This window comes from Gouania willdenowi, chromosome 8 (assembly GCF_900634775.1).
Source record: "Gouania willdenowi chromosome 8, fGouWil2.1, whole genome shotgun sequence".
Classification (NCBI taxonomy): domain Eukaryota; kingdom Metazoa; phylum Chordata; class Actinopteri; order Blenniiformes; family Gobiesocidae; genus Gouania; species Gouania willdenowi.
This window is the reverse complement of record NC_041051.1, coordinates 5,243,041-5,269,651: the sequence shown is the minus strand read 5'-3', so window position 1 is coordinate 5,269,651 and position 26,611 is coordinate 5,243,041. Positions and strand designations below refer to the sequence as shown.

Genomic DNA, 26,611 nt, shown 5'->3' with positions numbered 1-26,611 from the left:
CAAAGCTACAGTGATAAGACTTTTAGGTAAAACAACTTGAAAGATCATCGTCGTGTGAGTGTTGTTTTGCTTTTCTGCAGAGAAGGCCATGGCGAATAGTCAACTTTGGGAATTCATGCCAGAATTTTCTCAGTGTGGGAGAAGAATGTTTAAGGCGACCTATTGGTGGTCTCTGAGAACCGTCTTCCAACCATGCAATAACTGTGCTGAGACATTCATCCTGTTTTTGTTTTACACCCAGTTCATCCACCTGAACTGACAGTGTAGCTGAGCTCAGGAACACTGTCATCAACATTTTCATCACCCTGGCTGTCTGTAGGAGTGATGGAAGCCGAGACATGGCATCTGCGTTAGCGCGTTTTTTACCTTCCCTGTGCAGCAGTTTGTAATCATAAACATCCAGCTCAAGAATCCAACGACAGTGGATAATGATCCTGTAGGATCATTATCCACTGGGGGCCTTCCTCAAGTTGAGGAGGGGCTTATGATCTGTGATCACAGTAAACGGGCAAACTGAAAGAAAGTGTTTAAAATGTCTTACTGACCACACAACTCGAACTCCCGGTCAAAGGTGGACCACTTCCTTTCAGGCGGCTTGAGTGTGTGGCTGGCATATACAACAACACGCTCCTTGTTGTCTTGACGTTGAGCCAGCGCAGAGCCAATGCTCTCCTGCAAAACATCCGTGTACAACAGAATGGGCTGTGTGAAGATGGGATGAGCCACAATTGGTGGGTGAGTCAAAGCATGTTTAAGTGACTGAAAAGCATCTTCACATTCAATTGTACACTAGAACACTACTCCCTTCTGTGTAAATGCATGCAACGGCGCAGCGATGATTGAAAAGCCGCATTCAGTTTTCGATAATCAATACAGAACCGGTAGCTGCCATCTTTTTTCCTCACAATGACAGCAGGTGAGGACCAAGGGCTGCAACTGTCTTCGATTACATCTTGTGAGAGGAGCTGTTGAACCTGCCTGTCTATCTCTGCTCTTACACTGGGAGATGTTCTGTATGCTCTCTGTCTGATAGGTGGAGTATCTGAGGTATTTATACTGTGCCTGACTATGTCAGTTTGTCGGTAGTCTTGGTCATGAGCACTGAAAACATCAGAATATGCGAGCAGCAAAGCCTCTAGCTTTGTCCGCTGTTCACTGGAAAGTACCGAGTGGTCAATGTCAACATTAGGTAACAACTGCTGAGAGGGGGAGTCAGCTACCATACCAGCTGTGGCCGTGTCTGCGATATAACAGTCATCATCTTTGTCTCCCCCTAGAGGACGGAAGTCTCCTAGCTTAGTGTCACTTGGAACTTGGATGTCAGCAGTAGTTGGGTTCAGCACTCTAACATAAAAAAGTCCAGCCTGTACAGGAGCTAATGTGCGTGCTGCCAAAAAACCTAGAAAACCTGGTGGCCCTGGTTCTAAAATGCCTGTGTAGTCAGTCTGGGGATCTGGAACACCAGTAGTAGGCTGTACTTTAACTAAAACATTCATGTGTGACATTGCATGAACTATAACAGGAGATAAGGTGACAGCATCACAGCATGAGGGGGCAATTCCAGCAGCACAAAGGAGAGGAACATATGCATTAGTACCAACCTTGAAAGTAGTATCTCTCAAATTTAAAACTGTGCGGTGTGCAAGTAGAAAGTCCCAACTTATTATCACTGGTTCTGTAACATTCCTGACTACATACACAGTGTGGGTGGCAACCTCGCTACCTATCCTGATGGTAATAGGAAGTGACCCTTGTAGGAGGATGAGTTATTATTAATGGGTTATATAACTAAGAATATTAATTATGATTATTAATATTACTTCAAATTTGCGGGGTGCCACTCCTTTTAACAGGAGAAATATGTCTAAGTTTTAGACTAAACTCATCAATGTGAAACCAGGGAAAAGTGAATTCTACCAGACATCTACACCATAGTCACAGCTTTAATGAATCAGAGGAATCAAAGATTATGTTTAACCTTTTATTCAAAAGTCAACAATTAACACAGTCAAAATATCAATTGAAATGGGATGATTAAATCATGATAAAATGCATTTCTAGGCTAATAAAGTGAGGATTATATGTAATAAAGTGAAATCACTAATCTAGGAGAATGCTAGTCTACTAAATATTGAATAAAAATGCAGGATACATATTCGAATAATAAGATCATAAAATCAAAGAATAAAATAAAGAGAGCTCATAACAAAGAGAGGGAGACGAACAGGGGAGACGAACAAACATGAATGAGATGAACTGTGTGTGGAACATGTTGTGAGTGTGTGTGTTTGTAGTTATGGAAATATGTATGTGATCTATTGTGTTTGAAGTTGCTGATGAAAGTTCATTCTTGTACCTGGAAGGTGATGTCAGGTTGGACCTGGAGGTGCTGTTGAAGCAATGTAGCAGGACGTGCCACCGTTGGTTCTGTTTCGGTTCCACAGAATTTAGCCCCTTCAGCCGATCCGGGCGGTTAGGCCTTCGCAGCTGGCTTAGATAATGGCTCTTGGCTAACCACAATGGTCGCGGGCCGCGCTTCCTTTCGGCTGTTACGCACGTCACTGGGTGCTGAGTTCATCCGAACCAAGCAGCTGTTGACTCCAAAATCTAACTGTTTCAACTAAAAATAAAATAAAAAGATGAGGAGGGAAAGGAAACGCGTTGAGTATTGAAACGCCAGCGTCCCAAGGAACTAAAGTTTCTGGCGGCGTTCTTCCTTTTAAAAGCTTATTTTTGGGACTTGCCTCCTGAAGAGGGAACTTCGTTGATTGGTTTAAAGTTGTCAGCAACTCAGCTGGCTGCCTTTGGGTGTGTCTTGGGTGTGTGGTATGTGAGTGGAATGACAGACAACAAAGGAAGTTCTTAAACATAAAAGAATGCCTAATAATTAATTCCACATATTTCAAAACATCTTTTCAACGTCATATCTTGAAATATCATGTATTACGAAAGAGTTTGATACCAAACACGACTAGAAAATAGCCTAGTATTACTTTAGGAACCAATTAATGAATTTTACTTGTAATTACTCATAAACATAAATGTTAAACATCATGTTTTGCCTCTTCTTAACTGTATGGTTGCAGTAGTTACCTCAAACTAACTTTTGTGATGTTTTCTGGTAATTTTAAGCACTTTTTAAATGATGAAACATTTAACATAGCATTCTGTGGGTATTAAATTACATGAAACGAGTGTGATCGAACAGACAATATTTGCAATTTCAATTTCTGTATGAATCATTCCAATACTGTTTTCATTTGTAACTTTTCAAACATAATACAATTTCTTTGTTCTCCTTTGAGCGGGAGAACTGGGGTTATTCCATCGTCCTGTGTAACCATTGGTGTGGGTTCGAGAGGTGGCAGCATCTGCAGGGGGTCGGAGCCCAGAGTTTGAAAACTTAGCATGTAAACATTGACTGGCTGCTTCCTTTTGATCGTAATGTAGCAGAGAGATGATAACAGGAGACAACTGTTCTGGGATTCTTCTGTCCCTTTGTTCGGACAGAAAGGGGGAGAAGACCCCCGTGGGGCACGTTTGCATTTCACAGTAGGCACCAGACTCCCCGACTTCACTGACTGGTGAAGCCAAATGTTCTAAGTCCAGATCAACTTGGGGGTTTAGTTCCCTACACCCTAAAATGTCCAAATAGTCACCAGTCACTACCCTAGGAAAAACTTCAGAGCGCTGCATAGTTTTTGTTTTCAGGGATGGAACAGACATCCTAAAGGCTTCGCTAATGAGTGATATGTCAGAGCATGTGTCAATGTAAAGTTTGGGAGCAAAGTTCTCAATAACACTCATTATGTAGCATGCAGGTTTCTTGTGTGCGGATGACTGCACCTTTAGTTGAGCCTCATCATCGATAGCAGCAGACACTCAGCCCGTAGAATCTGCTACCAGTTGTTTCCCTGATAGGAGGGCTCACTTTTGAAACTCACGTGATGGCTCCTCTCCCTGTGTGGGGGATTTCATTCTCTGCCAGGATGGCTGTCAGCCCAGTGGTGCCATCTGGGGGAGAGTAGGACCTGGGTCTTTAAGAGTCATTATGATTAGTGACGTGCTGACGTGGTGACGTATCGATCATTTCCTGTTTACACTCTACCGCTGCTTGCAGCGCTCTACTACTGTGTTCTGCTAATTCTAATCAAACTTGTTGTCATTGATATTTTAGCCTTGAAAACACTTGTTTTAATTTTTTACCGTAGAGTTAAACGTACGAAGGTTAAGTAAAAAGCAATCTCGCCTCTTATAGGCAGTGTAATCTCCTTTAAACTTCCTTTTGTCCTTAGCTTAGCTTAGCTTAAATTTAGCACCTATGGCTTCTCTCTCCTCCCCTCCGCTCTCCTGCCCGGTGTGTCAGATGTTTAGTTACTCCTCGTCCTCCTTTAGGGACAATGGTAGTTGCATTAAGTGTAGCGTACTGTTAGATATGGAGGCGAGGATCAACAATCTGGAGAAGCGGTTCCGCACCCCTGATACCAAAACCGAAGCTAGCAAGCAGGACCTAGCCGGTGCGGACCGTGCTAGCTCTAGCTTAGCCTCCCCCCCGGCCAGCAATGAGTGGGTTACTGTCCGTGGTAAGCATAGTCGAAGGTCAAAAAGCCGCTCGGGACACCACCATGTTCACGTCTCAAACAGGTTCTCCCCCCTCCGTGAGGACAACACACTCACCGGGGAACAAACTCTGATAATTGGCGACTCCATAGTGAGAAACGTGAAGCTAGCGAAGTCAGCTTGGCATCGTGAGGTGCATCCCAGGGGCCAGAGCGGGCGACATAGAATCAAATCTAAAGTTGCTGGCAAAGAGTAATCGTAAGTTTGATAGGATAGTCCTCCATGTCGGCACTAATGACTCCCGACGTCGTCAGTCGGAAGCAACCAAAGTGAACATTGAATCAGTTTGTGCTTATGCTAAAACAATGTCGGACTCCGTAATTTTCTCCGGTCCCTTACCAAATCTGACCAGTGATGACATGTATAGCCGCATGTCATCATTTAACCGCTGGCTATCGAGGTGGTGTCCAGAAAACGAGGTGGGCTTCATTGATAATTGGAGATCCTTCTGGGGAAAACCGAACCTGATAGGAAGAGATGGAATCCATCCTACTTTGGAGGGAGCATCTCTACTATCAGAAAACATGGCACAGTCACTGTTATGACATCTCATGAATGAGACCATGTTACAGAGGCGGAGTCCTCCACGCCCCTCTGCGCTTGCCTTAGGACAGTTTCCCTCCCATTGCTATTATGATAGCTGTGTTCATCGCCATGGCAACTGTTGTGATGGTGGTGAATATTATTTTATGGAGACGGTGTCTGTCCCTCGACCCATATTTCACAATGATTTTAACATAAAATCAAATAAAAGAGCTATCAATTATAAAAATCTGAAAAAAATTAAAATCTCAAATCTAGAAACACCAAAACATAAAACCATTAGATGTGCTCTATTAAATATTAGATCACTGAGATCCAAATCTCTACTAATAAATGACCTTATCTCAGAAAATGACTTTGATTTATTCTGTTTAACTGAAACATGGCTGTATCAAGACGAATATGTTAGTTTAAATGAAGCCACTCCTCCCAGTCATTTAAATACTCTAATGCCACGAGACATAGGCCGTGGAGGTGGTGTAGCAGCTATTTATCATTCCTCTCTCCTAATCTATCCTAAACCAAAGGCCAACTACACTTCCTTTGAAAGCCTGGTTTTAAATTTATCTCATACCAAATCAAAAACCTGCCAGCCAGTCTTATTTGCGATAATTTACCGTCCTCCAGGCCCTTATTCTGAATTTCTATCAGAATTCTCTGAGTTTATATCAAACTTAGTCCTCAGTTCTGATAAAATACTGATAGTAGGAGATTTTAATATCCATGTGGATAAAGATAGTGATAGCCTGAGCTCAGCCTTTATGTCCCTAATAGACTCAGTTGGCTTTTTTCAAACTATTAATGAAGCTACTCATCGTTTAAATCATACTCTTGATCTTGTTCTAACATATGGCCTTGATATTAATGAACTAAAAGTCTACCCTGAAAATCCTCTGCTATCAGATCACTTTTTAATGTCTTTTAACATTATATTAGAGGATCTCGCACTGTGCAATAAAATAGTTACGAGTAGAAATCTGTCCAATAGTGCTGTGGCTAAATTTAAAGAGGCCATTCCTGCTGCCTTAAACTCAGTGCACCATCCAATAAATAACTATGATATTAATTATAACCCCTCTGAACTGGATCTGCTTGTCGATAGCTCTGATAATCTACTAAAATCCACCTTGGACTCAATTGCCCCATTGAGGGAAAAAACTATTAAACGTCAGAGGAAAGCTCCGTGGTTTAGCTCTGAAACTCACACACTCAAACAAACAACCCGTAAATTAGAGAGAATGTGGCGCTCCAATAAAACAGAGGAGTCACGAATACTCTGGCAAGAAAGCCATGGTAAATACATGACAGCCTTACGACATAGTCGATCTACATACTATTCCTCACTAATTGAAGAAAATAAAAATAATCCGAGCTACCTTTTCAGCACTGTAGCCAGGCTAACACAAAGTCAGAGCTCTATTGAGCCCATGATTCCTTTAGCCCTCAGCTGTGAGGACTTTATGACATTTTTTAACGATAAAATTCATAAGATTAGAGATAAAATTAGCCACTCCCTGCCTTCACCTGGGCCTGCTGTACCATTAAATGTAAATAGGCCTAACCTAAACTGTTTCACACATATAGGACTTCAGGAACTTAACTCTATTATTTCATCCTCTAAACCATCGACCTGCCTTTCAGATCCAATCCCAACTAAGCTGTTTAAAGAAGTTGTTCCCCTGGTCTGCCCATCTTTGTTGGAGACAATAAATATATCCCTATCAATAGGCTACGTGCCACAGTCCTTTAAAGTAGCTGTAATCAAACCCCTTCTCAAAAAACCTACTCTTGATTCCAGCACTTTAGCAAACTACAGGCCTATATCTAATCTTCCTTTTATTTCAAAGATTCTTGAGAAAGTTGTGGCGGCTCAGCTCTGTGACTTCCTTCAAAACAACAGCATGTTCGAGGACTTCCAGTCAGGTTTTAGAGCTCAACACAGCACAGAGACTGCTTTAGTTAAAGTAACTAATGATCTACTCTGGGCTTCAGATGAAGGACGACTCTCAGTGCTGGTTTTATTAGATCTTAGTGCAGCTTTTGACACTATAGATCACTATATTCTACTAGAGAGATTAGAGAAATTACTTGGAATCACAGGGACTGCCCTAAACTGGTTTAAGTCCTACCTATCTGATAGGTACCAGTTTGTACACGTGAATAATAAGTCTTCTGTGTACACTAAAGTAAGCTACGGGGTTCCTCAGGGCTCTGTGCTAGGTCCAATCCTCTTCTGTATCTATATGCTCCCCCTTGGTAATGTTATGAGAAAATACTCTGTTAACTTTCACTGCTATGCTGATGATACCCAACTGTATGTATCAATGAAGCCAGGTGAGACAAATCAGCTATCTAAACTTGAGGCCTGTCTAAAGGACATTAGGGCCTGGATGGACCAAAATTTTCTTCTTTTCAACTCAGACAAGACTGAGGTCATTGTACTGGGCCCACGACACCTTAGAGAAACCTATGCTAGCCTAACTGCCCTAGATGGTATTACTCTGGCACGAAGCACAACTGTTGGAAACCTTGGGGTTCTATTTGATCAGGATTTATCCTTCAACTCTCACATAAAACAAACTTCAAGAACTGCCTTCTTTCATCTCCGTAACATTGCTAAAATCAGATCTATCCTGTCTCAGGGCGACGCCGAAAAGCTAGTCCATGCTTTTGTTACCTCTAGACTGGATTATTGTAATTCTCTTTTAGCAGGCTGCCCGAGCAAGTCGCTTAAGACACTTCAGCTGGTTCAAAATGCTGCAGCACGTGTACTGACTAAAACTAGGAGAAGAGATCACATAAGAGCTTTCAGTTATCAGGCCCCACTTCTCTGGAACCATCTACCAACCACGGTTCGTGGGGCAGACACCCTCTCTACCTTTAAGGTTAGGCTCAAAACATTCCTCTTTGGTAAAGCTTTTAGTTAGGAACCAGCTCATAGCTCATAATTAAGATGCAATAGGCATAGACTGCCGGGGGGGGGGGGGGGGGGGTCTGGCATGCTCGGTTGGAGAGAGGTTGGAAAGGGCGTTAAGAGAGAGGTCATTTAGGCTAGAGAGGGACCGGAGAGGGTCCCATTCCTCTCTCAAACACTCCCTCTATGTCTGCTTCTTCCCTTGTGTGTTTGCTCCTGTACTCCTTCTGGCTTTTGTCTTGCAGGTCCGTGGGATCCTTAGTGTGGAGTTACAGAGTCTCAACAACTCTGTCTCCACCCTTTCCTCTGCACACACCCAACACAGCATAATGTGGATGGCTGTTCATCATAGGAATGGGATCCACACAAGGTTCCTGCTGCTTAACAGAAGGTTTTCCTTGCCGCCATGATGAATTCATGTTGGGTGTGGGATACATATGTATGTGTATATACGTATATATGCATATGTGTGTATCCATAAAATGAAGAGTCCGTCCTTAAGACTGCTCTACTGTAAAGTGCCTTGAGATACCATTGGTTATGATTTGGCGCTATACAAATAAAGATTGATTGATTGATTGATTGATTGATTGATTGATTGACTTCTACATCGTAATGGTCAGGAGAGCGGTGTCTGCTTGGACTGTAGTGCCAGAAGCCATCACCATTTCTGGTTGAGTAGTGATCCTGTGGACAATGTGGCGAAGATGGAGGTGTCGGCGAGTCGTGTCTGCCACGATAACCAGGAGGGGATCTGCGATCATGGTACCCGCTAGGTGGTCCACTGGATCACTGAAGAGAAGGGGTTGAGTAGTATACACCACGGTCAGGAGAAGCTAGTGTTGTGTTCAACACCACACTATCCGAGACCAAGACTTGCCTGAGACCAGAATGCACTGAGACCAAGACAAGACCAAGACTTTTGGGAGCCGAGACCGAGTCAAAACCAAGACCATAAACATTTATTTTTTTCAATTTAAAAAAATATATAAATAAATAAAATTATGACAAGGTTCGACAGTTCAATAACTTTCTCTCTTTAATTTCAGTTTATTTGAAATACATTTGACGGAGAAAAAAGGTGCCTTCAAAAAATAAACTAAAATATTAAAACTACTACTGCTACTGATAAATTCACAATTATTCTACATATTTGAAAACAGGATTTTTATGTCAGCTGAATGTACAGCAAGTGTTTAAAAGCATTTCTGCCAAGAAATAATGATTCTTGATTCTGATTCTTTGAGTTGTGCAGGTCAAGTCACAGATTTCACAAGATAATTTTTTAGTTTAAAAAAGCCTTTACACAGGCCATTTTTATTCATTCACTTAGTTGATATAGTTTAATTTGGTTACTGTAATGTAACTCGGATATTCAATTACAGAGGTCCCAGCTGTAACTGTGAAAGTGAAACTTGCTGAAATAAAACTACAAACAAGTTGTCAGAAGTTAAAAAACAAAGAGCTACAGGTAGATGTGAAACTAAATAAAACAAACTCAAACCCTGGAACAGTCATGTGACAAATCAATCAACAGTTCTTGTTGAGAAAGATTATTATTATTCTGGATACAGTGGAAACAGAAACTATAAAAAAAAGTTTGATTGAGAACCTGTTTATATTGTAGGAACATATTATATACATAAATGTAATTGGAGTCTAAAGCCACAAAAAACACCCCTTTAAAAAGATAATAGACTAATATAAGACCTCTTTACAGTTATTTCAGTCATTCTGTGCTTGTGCAACTTGCGTCAATGACGCGCTGGTGACGACATAATCCAAGATGGCGGCGGCCCGGACTACAGCCGACACTATTTAATAAAAGCCTTAAAAGACATGGATATAATGAAAAGAGTGGATGAACAGAGGTATAAACATGCAGACTTTCACACGGACACACACGGACTTATTAAACACACACGAACCTTGGTACATATCTGTTAAGTTTTGAATTTGAAAATAAGGGAAATTTTCTGGCGCCCACTATGAGCCGTCCCACCTGCTCAACCCAGCTCCAGTATCCTTTATATTTTAAGACAAGTGTACAATAAATCTAAAATACCCATTTGTCAACCACTTACTGAATACAATTATGTGATTAGAATCTGGTAGGTCGACCTGTATTAACATTTAAATGCTGTGAACATTCCTACTAGGGCTGGGCAATATGGACCAAAACTCATATCTCAATATATTTTCTCAAAATGGTGATATAAGATATAAATTTTGATAATTTTAACAAATAAAGTCTTACCAGAAAGACAATATATATGAAATAATATAGTTTTCTATATCGCCAAAATAGAAAACTCGATACATCTTGAATCTCGATATATCGCCCAGCCCTAATTCCTAAATTATAAAACAGCCTAAATAAAAACATAAATGTGTATATGAAGCACATGTGTTTATTTAATATAATTAGAGTTCATATACAAGTCAACACGTTGTATATTTACTGTTAATTTCACATTGTTTGTCTTTAAGTTAGACACTAACATTTTATTTTCATTGTATATTTTATTATAATTTCTCATGCACACTCGTGGTTCTCTGGTATTCACTAATGACTTATTATACACATTTATTACAGACTTTACATTCTTTTATAAGGCAGTGTATATTTGTGGCGCTTGTGACTGGCCGATTTTTCATGGTGACTTCCGCTGTGGTAGACGTTAAAATATCAGTTATTAATCTAACAGAATGTGTAACTGTGTCCCATCCTGTTGCTCTTTAGGAAGATAAACTCTCTTTCCCATTTCACAACATATTTACACCAGAACGTCTTCATTCATTTACCTCTCTTCTGAGTTGTTTCCGCGTTTGTTGCCGCTGTCAGCACGAATCTCGCGAAAACTGCCACCAAGCCAGGCCATTTCAGGTGGCAGTTCACGCGATTCTAGTGACGCCGTTCAGTTTAGTAAGGAATCATTTATTTATTACATTAAAATACGGGATATTTATGGGAAAATACTAATACGAGAAGATGGCCGCAAAAAGGGGTAAAATACGGGAGTTTCCCGGCCAAAACGGGATACTTGACAAGTATGGCTCGGTAAACAGAACAGGCTTCTCCGGCCGGCAGGCACTAGGACCCAGAGGCGGAGTATATGTGTCCCTATACTGATGCACAGGCTGTAATATCATCAGTTTATCATTTTCTATCTCCCTCGCGCTCCGCGGTCCAAACTGAAACCGGAGCCAGACACACACACACACACACACACACACACACACGAGTGTGTCATACGCGTCACTCAGTCACATTAAGGAAGGTTGCGGTCATTATACGGGGTGGATTAAAGAATGAATAAAAGATTGTTTTATCTCGAGACCGGTCTTGGTCTCAACTACCATAACACTAGGAGAAGCTGATGGAGAACGATGGTTTCTGTCCCTGCCACAATGCTCTTGCCATCCACCTGGAGAGTCATGCCTGCGACTGGAAAATTCAGCATGAGATAAGCGGTGACTAGCTCGCTGAGCAACTTCAAGTCTCAGGTCTTGAACATCCTGGGAGAGTTGCCTGACAACCTCAATGAGTCCAGCAGAGGCATCTGTGGGTGATTTCTCACGTTTAGTAGAAACCATAGCTGACAGTGTCATATGTTGTGGGACAGGAACAGCAGCATATTGTGTAGCCTGGGAAGAAGTGGTTGGAGGAAGGAGCTTCAAAGCTTCCCGTGCACATTCCCACTTACATGCGACAGCTAGATGTCTTCTAGAGTAGCAGCTCCATGCTCGTGACATTTAGCCTGAAGAATGGGATCCAAACCAGCAACAAATCTCCTGAAGCGCTCCATCGTAATAGCCGCCTGGCTGTAGTCAGGGAAAGCTTCCAACACCAATCTTGTAATTTCTGCAGTATAGACCTCCAATGGCTTTTTGGTAAACGCTGTCTAGCATTCACAAAAGTCTGGAAGTGCAGCAAAAACTCTCTTCTCCCAAACACTTAATTTAGCTTAGCTGCACACTCTTTATAGACCTGCTACACATCAGGTGATAAGGACAGCCAGAATGCTAATGCATCCCCACTAAGGCGGGTAGGGAGTATTGTAGCTATATCTAGCTGCTGTCCATCTGCACATGCTTTAACTGCAAGCGCAAGCCTCTTCCTCCATAAAGAAAAACTTTCTTTGTCCTTACCATCACCATGGAAAAATGGTGGCAATTCCACTCTGTAGTGAATCACAGTCTTTGTCGTGTCACGTTGGGCTTAGGGCTGTGCATTCCCAATGTCAGCTAGCAACTCGTTATCCACAACGTCATTCACTAATGATTGCAGCGACATACTGAGACACTGTCCAACTGAAGCAACGTCGAGGAAGAAAAGAAACTCCGGTCTGCTCTTATCCTTAGCAACTGGCTGCAGTGCACACTGAGATTAAAGTCCAAAAACTTTTAATAACTCATACGGCGCCCACCCGTTTGCATCCTCACTATCCTCACTGATGTAGCACGTTGGAAGCCATGGCAACCCGAGAGCGTGGGGAAAAAGAACACCGCTGCCACCAGTCTGTAACCCTCTTTTCTTGTTCACCCCTCCAGTCCTCTTAACTCCAGAGTTCTCTTTATTTCTTCCACTCGGGAACACACCAACACGGCGATACAGCTCAGCATAAAAGTGAGTTTGGGAGCTCTCTGAATAGATCATTTGAAACCGTCAGCCACTGGTGAGTCTTTTGCAGACACGTTTTCCATTGTTTAAACCATATAACTGTCCGTGTAATTGTTCACTAACGCGCTGTTTCACTCGAGTCAGTATTGAACTCAACCCGTTCAATACTCGATCTGGAAAACTGCACATTCTGTGTGGTGCCGTGCATGGAAGTTAAGCTCTGACCACTCGGTTCGAAGGTAAACAATGATTTTTGTTTTTTTAAAAAAAGGCAGCCGAATTGTAGATAATACTTTAATTTACTTACTCATTCATGTAGTTTGGAGCTTTATGTTTTGTTTTGCGCAGTTTGGTTGTTTTTCTGATTGGCGCTACAATCACTATAGAGTTTGGTTATAAGCGTCTCAAACATTTCACGGAACACACACACACGGTATCTATTTATCATAAAAATATACTAAATGATTAAAATAAAACACAAAAAATGCACAAAAAGACAACTGAAAGATAAAAAAAATACACATGATTCCAATATAAAAATGACTCAACTATACAAAACTAAATATTTATACAAAAAAATACACAAAAGACAACAGAAATGCATAAAACTACACTAAAAAATATACTAAATATACAAAACATTTATACAAAAAATACACTAAAATGACAGAACAGCAATGCATGAAAATACACCAAAAAAAAAAAAAAAAAGAAACGAAAATACACACATTAATTCCAGAATCACTACAATTACATTTTAGAACTGATTACATCATCACTGTGGATTGAGTCTTTGTCACGCGGCTCAGTTGGCCAGGTTAGAGGCAACCTGTGGGCGGCGGGGCAGAGGGTAGACAGTGTCAGTCGGGGGCAGCCTGTCCCGGGTGGAGGCGCCGCAGCAGCCCGGGGTGCCATCCGCATGTGTGTGTGTGTGCATGTGTTTTAATCAGAAGTAAATGTGCATTAGGAATTAATTATTTATGAGGTCAGTTTAAAGATGATTTAACTTTCATTCTGAATTAAAGAAGAAATAAAGCTCCCATGTAAACCATCCATACTTAACCTCCCACCTTTCTATAGCAAGACATAGTTTCTACGGGCACTGCACTCGTAATAATAATGATAAATGTAAAGGATAGGGATAAATAAAGGATAAATATATACATATATTTTATGAAGGCGAGGGTGGTGTCAGTGGGGGACCAGGACTGTGTTCATGAGGCTGGTGGCAGATGGAAAGAAACAGTTTTTGTGTCTGAAGGTTCTGGTCCTGATGGGCCAAAAGACATACTTATGAATACTAAAATGCACAGGGCAAACAATTTGCCTTTAATAATTCCTTCTTCTTTTGTTGGCTGGAAAATTCATATTCACCAAAGATAATTGAGACGAGGGATTTACAAGCCGTTTAAATTGAAACCAAAGTGTACATAGTGCACTGTGATTTATTGTGCAAAGCTACAAACTTTAATGAGGCATACAGGCAACAATAGGTACACAGTGAGCAAGACAAAACACCTAAATTGCTTCTTTTTTTTTAAATCAATATTTCCGAACATCTGCCTTCTCAGCATTTTGCGTGTGCGAGCTGTACACAAGTTTACAAAATTACCTGCATCCCTTGAGCTTTCAGTGTCACACTTCCATGAGACAGCCACCGCATGCAGGGGTACGATTATGAATTTTGCTACCAAATACATGAATATTGTATTTCGTCATCCTCAGCACAGACTGGAGAATTAAAACCTGAAAGATGGCATGGCTGCACATCCTTTGCAGTTTTTTTCTTTGGGTTTTTTGTCACATCCCTCGTCTCTCTGTTCTATCTTGATTCTCCTGTTCTCACTTTGACTTCTCTCTCAGTTTGGCTCTTTCTCTCCTCTTTCCCATTTCTTCCTGTCTGCTGTGATGCACTTTTTGATAGATGCACCAGTTTCTTTTCTTTATGGATAACATCTGCAGTGTGCTGCTCTTATTTGAGATACGCACACATTCAAACACAAAGAAACATGCAGATTCTCTATCTCCATGCACACATTACAGGTCGTCACACACACACATGCACGCAGTTTTCGCTTTGAAGTTCCTCCTTGGATGAAATCATGGACTGCTGCCTCCGGTAAGCACTCAACATTATTCTGATGTGCATCCTGAGAATTTTTAATAGTGGTTTTTAGGTTAAGTTTTTTTTTTTTCTCCTGTCAGAATATTTGTGATTGAACATCAGGAAAACAATCAGGTAGTTTTCACTCCTCGAGATTTTAAAAATATTTCTATTTTTTGTAATAATTTGGCTTCCACTAGAGGTAAAACACAAATCCATAGCCCCGTGCCTCTCTGTTTCCTCTCGTCAAAGCTTTTTTGTATCCTATTCCTTCGCTCAGGGGCACAAAAATGCTCAATAATGTGTAAATTCTTACAGGATTGCCATGATTTATTAGCTGTATCCACAAAGAAGGAATGATATTTGGTATGTTGCTCTGCTTACCTCTCTGAACAATTGCATACTGTGTATATGACTAGTTTTGCATTAGTCTCTATCTGTGTTGTCTTACTGCAGTCAACAAAACAGATTGGTCCAATTTACTACTAATAAGCTATAAGCGCACTGGACTGAACATTGTTTGCATGGGAATTAATAACTTCCTGCAAAATCCCAGAAAGACTTTCTTGTGAACAGAGCTTCTTGTTGTTGTGCTTCCAAACTATTTTTGTGTTATGGCTCAGGTCTGTGGTTATTAATGCCTCCCAGGGTTTTTAAGAATGTGTGCGCTCTGGTTTTTTTGGAGTGATATTTCATATTTATAGACAGTCAAAAAATTTTTAAATATATTTGAACTAAAGGGGCAAAAAGATTACTTTGATAATTACCATTGAATAGGTAGTGATCAGTAATTAGTCACAATTTGTGACCATGACTTTGAGTCTTTCAATCAAGCCTTTTTAGTTAAGCTGTTTCCATCAGGGTTGGGGTCTATTACAATTGTAATTCTGTAACTGATAGATAATTACAATTATGGCGTAATTAGGGGGCCAAGCTCATGGGGCCTGGGAACTGCGTATGTACGCATACGCTATGTACGCATACGGTATGTACGCATACGATATGTACGCATACGATATGTACGCATACGCGGTTCCCAGGACCAGCAATGCTGGGAAACCTATTGTTTTGTTCTGATTTTTATTTTTATTTTTCCGTAGGTAAAAGCGTACCTTGGACACAAAAACTCTGTCCGCCAGCATTTGGCACTATAACCAAGATCAATGCGTTTTGGCCTATAACTACCACACCATATGTCGCACATTCAAAAACGTCATATCCACAGATTTCCTGAATAGCATTGAATCGCCTGAGCTTGGCCACACCCATTTCCGCTTGGGAAAACCTACTTTTTCTAACTCCTTCATATGGTTTTGCTCAATCAGCATGAAACGTGGCACGTAGAGTCTGCGCAAATTATTAACGATTTCAGTTTTCTAGCTAGCTATAAAAATGCAAACTGTTGCATATCTCGGTCAAAATAAATGCTAACAACACCAAATCTGAGATCTTTGGTTGGCATGTGACTGTGGGGGTATGAGCCAAAAAGTGCGGCACTAGGTGACGCTATAATGGGTGCCAACGCATTTTGGTCTTAACATTCACATTTTACATCACATCTTCATAAACTTTAGATCCACGTGTTCCCTAAATAGTCGCATCTTCTGACATAGGCCATGCCCACTCCCTCGGCATATTGCTCTCTGTAAGTCACTACACATCAAAGACCTACTTTTTCGAATTACTCCTAGTGTTTAAGCTCTATTTCCACCAACATTTGCACATACAACCTCCAGACTTGCCTGATCGCCCCAAGCCCGTCATCCTTCCTGACGTACTTCCATGGGCTCTGCAAAACCTGGGGGCTGAGTCGCGCGGGAAGGCTTCGCCCCCTTTCATAACTGCTTGCAGTTCTAGTTAGGGCCTGAAGACCCTATTGTAATGCATTTCGTTTTTATTATTCTTACAAAAAAGTGATTGCATTTTTGAGGGCCTAAACACGTTCACAAACTCATGAAAATTTTAACGCATATTAGGACTGGTTAAATTGTGGGAATTGGACATGTGAATGGCAAAATGACTCAATGGCGCCCCCTTGAAAATTGTATTTGCTCCCAGCTGGCACTGATGACATCATCACTGTGGAACTTCTGCAGAATTATGACATCATTACTCTCTACAGTGATGACATCATCATCACAGACAGACAGAGATTCCTTGCTTTTATAGAGAGATACATCTTGCATCCAACACTGCACTGTTGAAGTACTTCATACATTCATATTTTTTTTATTTTAAACATACATGTTCATTTGGTTGTGTTATAAAGCAATCTTGATTATGAAGTTGTATCTTTATAGATAAATAGAAAAGAAATATTCCTCTTAGCAGCCTGTTTACTTGGATGATGTGCTACACTTATGGAAGGTATTAACAGTTTGTAGAGCTAAGCAGATGCTAATTAATTATAGCAGCTTTCATTTGTATGCCAAAAAAATTAGTTATGGTTTAACACAACCACCATTCATAGTCATAGCCTCACCTACTGGTAAAAGGAAATCATAGGCATTATATTTGCACAGAACATTGCAGGAAAGTTTGTTAGGTAATCCTTGAAAATGGTCAGCTATGGTCAACACTTTAACATTTCTGCTACACCCCGACATACAACACACCTCGCCACTTCCCAACATGTGTGGTTGTGAGGGCCCGTTCAAACCTGCTTGCAGCTTTAATCGTAATTGTAGTTGTAATTTTAAAAATCTGTTGCTGTCATAATCGTAATTAATTTGTAATTGAATTCAGATAATTGACTTTGTTATTGTAATTTCCATGAATTATACATGCCATACAGTATAATTTAACGCAAAACTGGGGAACCATGTTACAGTTTTATGTACAGTTCTACACATATTGTATATAGTTAACAATTATTAAAATGTTTCATATCAATCTTTCCCACATTTTACCATTAAGACAGCCACACAAAAAATATTAAAACCTATATTTTCATTGATTAGGAAGCCTAACAAGACAACAAATAGATTGGAAATAAATTAGATGAAGACATTTGTTTTGAGTGAATTGTAATTGTAATTGAACTTAAGTAATTGAGAACGCAATTGTACTTGATTTTCTGAGGATAAAAAATAATTGTAATTTGCGTGCATGCGTGCGTGTTTCCCATAAGATATAGTTAATTTATTCACTAAGTACTACTGGAGCTTTGTTGGGGTGGTGGAACGGCTCGTAGCGTATGGGGTGCCAAGTGTAAAAATTTAGTATAAAAGTTGTAGCTAATACATTTTCATTATTTATCTCACTTTTCTCATATTTAGCACATTTTCCTACATTTAACACAACATTTAACTGCATATATAGAGGTAAAAAAAGCATTAAATCTAAACATTTAAAACTAAATCTAAATGGTATCTGGTATGTCGAAATGTTAAATCTATTTCTGTATTTAATCTAAATTTTAAATCTAAATCTAAATGTTATATATCATATCTACATGCTAAATCTTATATCTAAATGTTAAATCTAAATATTAAATCTAAATCTAAATGTTAAATCTAAATGTTTAAATCTAAATCTAAATGTTTAAATCTAAATCTAAATGTTAAATGTTAAATGTTAAATTTTAAATCTAAATTTAAATCTAAATCTAAATGTTGAACCTAAATGTTTCACACATATGCTAATTGACCCCGGCCCTTGTAACCTCAACCAATACACAAGCAGAGACACACACAGCCGCTTCCACACGCCTTTTCACTGATGCCTGCCTGGGTGATATGTATAACTGGTTCTCTCCCGGCGGCGAAGATTGAGCGTGCGGTCATGGCAGATGTACGAGCTGCGCTCCACATTACATTCCCAACACAACAGTGCCCCTTGAGGTTACAAGGGGCGGGATCAATTAGCATATGTGCGAAACATTTAGGTTCAACATTTAGATTTAACATTTAGATTTAAATTTGATATTAAGATTTAACTTAACATTTAGATATAAGGTTAAGCATTTAGATGATATATAACATTTAGATTTAGATTAAATATTTAGACTTAGATTAAATATTTAGACTTAGATTTAAAATTTTGATTTAGATTAAATATTTAGATATAAATTTAACATTTAGATTTAGATTTAAATATTTAGATTTAATGCTTTTTTACCTCTATATATGTGGTTAAATGTTGTGTTAAATGTAGGAAAATGTGCTAAATATGAGAAAAGTGAGATAAATTTTTACACTTGGCACCCCATAGTAGCGGGCGCCAGAAAATGTAACAAATTTTCAAAACTTGAGAACTTGGCTTTTTATACTACCCGAAAATGACATTCCTACACATTACAGTAGAATTAGAATGAATATGGGGTGGACATCAGTGTACATGGTGTGTAAGCAGTGTGAGCAGTGTGATGGGTTATGCAATGAGGTTCAGAAGTGGAGGGTTCGCGACAACCCATCACTACTTTATCTGACTGGACTTCACACATTGTAGCTCATTAGAGCTATGTGGATTGTGTTTGAATATAATGTTGGTGTTCTACTATATAATCTTAGTTTTTAGTTCTTATTTTTAGGTTTAAGGCTTCGTTCCTAGTGGTTAGGTTAACGCTATCATACGGTTTATGCTTTAGCAAATCAGTAGGTTTTGAGTTTAGCCTTAAAGGTGGAGAGAGTAGCAGCCTACCATACTAAGACTGGGAGCTGGTTCCAAAGGCGAGGCGCCTGGTAGCTGAATGCTCAGCTCCCTGTTCTACTTCTAGACACTTTAGGAACTTCCAGAAGATCAGCAGACTGAGAACAGAGTGTTCTGCCCGGACGATGGGGTACTAACAGGTCTTTAAAGTACAGCTTCATCATGTAGAACTTTGTAGGCTAACAGGAGGATTTTAAACTCTATTCTAGATTTTACAGGAAGCCAATGAAAGCAAGCCAAGTCTGGAGAAATATGCTCTCTCCTGTTAGTACCTGTTAGTATTCTAGCTGCAGCATTCTGAAATAACTGGAGACTTTTTAGTTAGTTACTAGGATATCCTGACGGTAGGGAGTTACAATAATCTAGTCTAGATGTAACAAATGCATGGATTAGTTTTTCAGCATCACTCTGGGCCAAGATATTTCTGATTTTAGAGATATTACAGAGGTGGAAGAACACTGTCCTTGTGATTTGCTTAATATGACAGTTAAAAGATAAGTCAGTATCAAAGATTACGCTTAAGTTTTTTACTGTGGGGCTGGGTGAATGTAATAGTGTGTCTGAATGTTTCAGATACACAGCATTAATGTGTCTTTGACTCTCCTTGTGGAGCTTTTGGTGTCAGCTGTCTCAGGGTCTGACCTGTTTATGGAGGGAATAAATCCCTGAGTTTAGATTGGGCCTCTGACCTCGATCTTCTAATGAAAGATGTCTTCTTTCACCCTAGTTACAATGACATGTATCCAGTTTCCTTTGGATGTAGGTGTACAGTTCTGTATGTGACTTTTTCACGACACGCGGCTAATCAAACTAGTACAGTATGTGATTAAACTGTATATCGAAAGCTTGATGATCTCAGAGAATAAGTTTTAGCTAGTACTCCTTTCAGGATAGTTTTTCTTTTGTAAATAATTCAATATATTGCAGTTGATGATACAGAGTACAACAATTGAAACATTTTTGCAGTTGTTAATTACAACCGAAGTGTTAGTTTTTACTATTTTAAAGCTGCAGTATGTAGAATAATGAGCCTTGTATAGAAACGCCCTCCTCCCTCTTTCAAAACCTATGGTCCCTTACTGGTATCCTTATGAACGCGCACAACTGTGGAGCTCTTAGCAACGTTTTTCTCAATAGAGACCCTACGGAGGTCCACGAGGACTCACGGCAGCCTGCGAGTATTCCGTTCCACTCAAGTATGTGTGTGCCTTCATTTTGTTGCTTCTTCACATTGGTCTAATTCTGCAATGGAGACTTCTCCTACTGGAATGTCCGCCATTGTACTTTACAACATAAGACATGAACGCGCAACGACTTTTGTCAAGCAGCCAATAGTAACACCCCAAAAACAGCTCATTGAGCACTGTGTTTGTAAAAAGATTTCTGGTTGGCTGAAAAGTTGCATCATGCTCCTGGATTTCTAAACTTATTATACAGGGTCAAGAGATAAATTAGTGTCTACTCAGAACACTTTGAATTACAAAATTCTCAAAGATAATTATGGATTTTTGACCAAATAAAAGCCAAAAAAAGCCCTACATACTGCAGCTATAGTGTAGGGGTGTAAATCACCAGCCTCATCACGATACAATGCAATGCCCATATGTTTGGACGACGATACGATGTTTGCCGATATCACTACGCCTGTCACGATACGATTTCGATTCGATTTGATTCACAAGCCTGCAATCGAAATGATGTGATATCATATGCCCATCTCATGCATTCAATTACATGTATATCAACTCCCAAAAAACAACCGAAATATGATTTGACCATTTTATTTCTAAGGTCTTTCAGATAGCAGGCATTAAATAAACAGTATAAACACCATTCTGTAACATTTAACAAAGTGTTAGACTTTGAATCGTGTGAGTGATAAAAAGTATCTAGTAGTTTTATTTAAATTACTACGGTGCAATGCGTTTTTAATAATACAAAAATATGGCTTTAAAAACAGTTGATTTTACTGTGACAAACGGAACCAGATGGGGAAAAAAGTGTCACAAGGCATGTTATTATTAATAATATTATTATCATTTTAACATTAACATTTGCCGACCAACAATGTAAACAACGCAGCTTCTGTGCTGCTCTCGTGTTACTTTGGCGTCTTCTTCGTTGGTGTTTTATAGCGGTTGGCTCCACATTCAGGAAGTGGCAGAGGGGCATTACCGGTCGGTGGCTGTACATACCATGTACAAAGTGGGAGGTCAGCAGGGGTTGCAATGCTTTGTTGTCATGTGGCATTTGCTATGTTATCAGAATCAGAATCAGAATCAGAATCAGCTTTATTGACCAGGTACAGTTTAGAACAATACGAGGAATTTGACTAGGTAGTTGCAGTGAAAGGAGACACATCAACACACCGGAGCAACTATCCCCGTGCAGGAAATGGTGGCACGAATGTACAGATGTGCTATGTGAATTTCAAAATAAAAGCGTATCTTGCAGATGACAATGTTTATTAATGTTTTCATTGTGCATTGATGTAATTGGATCGTTAATTAAATAATTGATGTATTGTTACACCACTACTATAGTGTTGAAAATCTGCTATATTTTACACATTGTCTCACATTGTCTGAACATCTCCATCTACATCCCCTTGTCAAATGGTGACAGTCATCTAGCACTAAGTCACACATTAGTGGGACCTCAATCTCCAGCACTTTGCCTGTTTCGGTTTAATAATTGGATTTTATGTGTCATGGGATGTGAACTGAGTTTAGGAGCAAGTAAAGACATTTCATCAGTTTTTTTCCTCAAGGTGTGACCAGTCTACCTGTCTCCCCTTGACAGATTCCTGCAGGATGTGATCTATTTTTATGCAGTCTATTTATTTTAAGAATAAACTCACCATCCTAAGTTCCTCAATGCGGGCAAGGCTCAACACTTGTAGTGTCATCATAGATGATCTATTAGCTCTTGTTTTGTTCACAGGGAATTACAATGTGATGATAATTTACTGACTTTTGAGTGAACCATCGGCCTTTTTCTAAGTTGCAGATTTATTTATAGACTTCAAAGGTCTGAAATAATTACACTGATAGATGAGAAAGATGCAGAGTGAGTTATTCTGTGTTTCTGTGGTATGAATCTGTTTGGTCACACAGAGATTTGGAGAAACTCTGTTCTCACACACACACGCACACACACGCACACACACACACTCACACATACACACACACACACACACGCACACACACACTCACACATACACACACACACACACACGCACACACGCACACACACACACACACACACACACACACACACACACACACACACACACACACACACACACACACACACACACACACGAGCAGCGTTGGTGCTGACCTGCCTCTGTCATTCCACTGGGACTCTTCTCTGTTATCCTCTCTCCCTACTCTGTCTTACTCCTTTGTTCTTCTCATTTCATCTGAAGGAACAGAAGATTTTTCACTGAACAATTTTCACTTTACAGAGACCAATCACTCCTAAAAAAGGATTATCACTGATTAGTTACTGCTAAATCTTGCTCATTAGGTTCCTTTGGAAGGTGGTAGTATAGACAGGAACGTATGAGGACTGCTGCAGGAAACGTGAGGTTTTGGAAGAGCAGATGATGCTGCCTGAGGATGTTTTGGAGGTGTGGAGGGATACAAACCTCAGCAGGTGTTCGGGTTTGCTCCCTCCCTCTCTGTCGTTCTCCCGCTATCTTCTTCTGGCATTCTGAGGCTAAGATTCAGCTTCTCATCTTGATTTTTACTGACTTGAGCTGCTTGCTCACACAAGATGGGGACTCGTGGAGATTTGTTTGCTTTGCCCACCTGAGCACAGGCACTGTGGAGCCATGGGGAGGGATAGGGACCTTTCCAGACACTTCCGGTATGGTAGCTTTGCTTTGGTCTTTGTTGTGTTTTTTTTTGCACTACTTCAATTTGCTGAAGAAACTGCTTTTTATGTTTAACAATGACTGCTTTGTTGATGCAAACCATAAAACTCAAGATATTTACTTTTTCCATAACACTTAGGAACTTTTTCTACTTTCTCTCAGAAATCTATGTTTTGCTTTACTTGTCTTTCACCTGTGCTTTGTATTCTGAACGTAAAGGGCCTATAATACGAAGCTAGATAATCATATCCTGGATTTATCGCTGTTAGCAGGCTTCACCTAACCAAACATTCTCCGTCTGACAGAAGCTGTACTACGAATCTCGATTACAACTCTTTAAGTTAAGCATGTTGATTTCAGTGCGCTCTTGTGACAGAGGAGGAGATTACAGCGTCAAACCAGTCACAATAAAAATATTAAGGGTTAAAATTCATAATTCAGACCAAAAACAACACTGTTGCTGCAGTAAAAGCAGCAAGTAATTAATGCAGGAATTGATGATTTTACTTTATCAGTCCATCAGATAAAAAATATCTATGATTCCTATAGGTTGTCACCGGTAAATGAAAGGATTGCATCAATGTCTAAATATTATATAATAAAGGATAATTATTCTCTGTCAGCATCACATCAGATCCACACAGCAATGTGTTCACAGAATGATCCTTCTTTTATTGGACAGGTCGTTTTCTAAGAGATCTGATTGGTCAGGAGGCGGGACTTTAGTACTCGCTAAAATCCTATCCAGAACAAAACCTGGTCCCGAACCAGGTTAGTCGTTCAGCCTAAGTTACCATGGTGATTTGGCTCCGCAGGACGTTAGCCAGCTTTGTAGGACAGCACACACTGATTAAATCCCAGAAGTAAGCATGATAAGAAGAAATCCAGCTTCATAGTATAGGCCCTTGTAGTCCATTAGCTTCCTAATAGACCTGATTGGAAGGAGGTCTAATAAATTGGGACTTTTTGCTATGAGTGTTGTCATTCATTTCCCTGTGCATATGTGCTTGATTCACTCCTCCTTTAGGTCTTATTATAGGCTGCTCCTGCCCTTTTTATAATTGAGGGCACCCCAAAGCCTACATCCAACTAAACTGGTTAAACAATGTAAAGTTTTACTGACTTCACTTGAATCAAGTGAAAAAATCTGAGTGGTGACTTTTTACTTTAGGCCAAAGGCAGCTGAGTCACTGAGGTGTTGGATACGATGAAAGCAAAGCTATTATATAGCGTTCAGAGAGAAGTCAAAGGGTTTTTAATAGATAAAACACATTGGCCTCAATCTATCTTCACCTTTTTTCTATCTGACAGACATTTGTCGAAACAACGGCGTTGATGTAAAACAAGGTTGTTAATTTTTTTACCACAGTAGCTGCTTTTATTTCTGGGTCATTTTTTGTTGGTTAGGTTTATGTTTGTATATAGCACATGCATTTTCATGTGAGAGATTGAAAAACTCCTGTACAAAGACCAATTTCTCAAAGTGCAATCAGAGAAAATACACAAATCAAGTCAGATTAAGGATCAGTGACGTGCCGTGAGCATTAGTGTAGGCAGCGTTGCAAATCGAGACTACCAATGTCGACACCAATGACAATTTCATATGTTTCGACTGGCAAGTGTTAATCAAACAAAATCAACATCGTAAAACACAATTAAAGAAACATAAACAATTATTTGATATAGCCTCCATACTCTCCCAACAAGATGACATGGCAGCACATCCGTTGTTTGTGTTGGAAACACAGAAACACGCAGAAAACGACAGCAACAACAGCTCGGAACAGCCTCAGTGAGAAGCATCCACAAAGTCAACCCTTCCTTTTGTACCATTCACTGTGGATAGTACAAAGCATTTTCTGACCTTACCTTTGCTGAAGCTCTGGTAGCTCAGGTGTTGGTCTCCCATATTTTAAAAGCTGTCGTTTTTCCTAAAAAGAAAGTTTCTCTATTGTCTCTAGCGCTGTCATCCTGTCTGTAGTGTTATCTCGCCCACTAGCTAGAGAACGTAGCAGCAGCGGTCACACTCTATCAATTCACTAATGCACTGTGAACTTACGTATAGCACTTAGCATAGCGCGGTTACGTCCAAAGGCAGCGTAGAGAGCTGCCTTTTTATGTAAATGGTTTTCATCTTGGGGAACTGACTGCGCATGTGCAAACACTTAAAAACACGCTATGGGAACAGAGGCAGAGCAGCAATGTGCTTTTGGGAGGGGGCGTGGCTTCCTCCTGCCGTACAGCGGAGTGAGACTGTGCAGCGTCTCTGCCGTACCAGGAAATAGCGATGTTTAGTAATGTGGGCTATGAAAAGCACAAAATGCTGACACTTTCAAACTTATAGGTACTGTTGGCTATCAGAAATGGAAAAATAAAGAATTTATAATTATATTATGATTAAAACAAATAATTGAAATATCAATTCACCCTTGGGTAGGCACTGCCTACCTTGCCTACCCTGACTGCACGTCACTGATAAGGATAATACATTAAAAAAAAAAATCTCTTCCTCACCCTCCGCGGGCGGTCTCTCTTTTTTCCTTGAAGCTCGGGTCCTCTACCAGAGGCCTGGGAGCTTGAGGGTTCTGCGCAGTATCTTTGCTTTTCCTAGAACTGCACTTTTCTGGACCGAGATGTCTGATGTATTTCCTGGGATCTGCTGGAGCCACTCCTCCAGTTTGGGGGTCACTGCCCCGAGTGCCCCAATGACCACGGGCACAACTGATGCCTTCACCCTCCTGGTTTTCTCCAAACCTTCTCTGAGCCCCTGGTATTTCTCTAGTTTCTCGTGTTGCTTTTTCCTGATGTTGAAGTCGCTTGGTATTGCTATGTCGACCACAACGGCTTTCCTCTGCTCTTTGTCCACCACCACAATGTCTGGTTGGTTCGCCATTACCATTCTGTCCGTCTGTATCTGGAAGTCCCACAGGATCTTGGCTAGGTCATTCTCTACCACCTTTGGAGGTGTTTCCCACTTTGACCTTGGGGTTTCCAGCCCATACTCTGCACAGATGTTCCTGTACACTATACCAGCCACTTGGTTATGGTGCTCCATGTAAGCTTTCCCTGCCAGCATCTTACACCCTGCAGTTATGTGCTGGATTGTCTCATTGGTCTCTTTGCACAGTCTACACCTGGGGTCTTGTCTGGTGTGATAGATCTGGGCCTCTATTGCTCTGGTGCTCATGGCCTGCTCCTGTGCAGCCATGATGAGTGCCTCTGTGCTGTCCTTTAGTCCGGCTCTGTCTAGCCATTGGTAGGATTTCTTGATATCCG

General features: G+C 40.3%; 1 protein-coding gene across 4 annotated transcripts in view; it reads left to right on the top strand.

Moving 5' to 3' along the window:
* The window catches only part of grid2ipa (glutamate receptor, ionotropic, delta 2 (Grid2) interacting protein, a), an 87,000-nt gene that overhangs the window by 7,082 nt on the left and 53,307 nt on the right, over nt 1–26,611 (top strand). The window contains exon 1 of one of the 4 annotated variants that reach the window (XM_028454304.1): nt 14,719–14,820. The exons of 2 other annotated variants lie outside the window; for them this stretch is intronic. In XM_028454304.1, the coding sequence (XP_028310105.1) occupies nt 14,804–14,820 (17 nt within the window). In that variant the 5' untranslated portion in view covers nt 14,719–14,803. Of the gene's footprint in view, nt 1–14,718; nt 14,821–23,276; nt 23,329–26,611 lie in introns of those variants that run through there. One more of the 4 variants, XM_028454303.1, reaches the window with a different exon arrangement.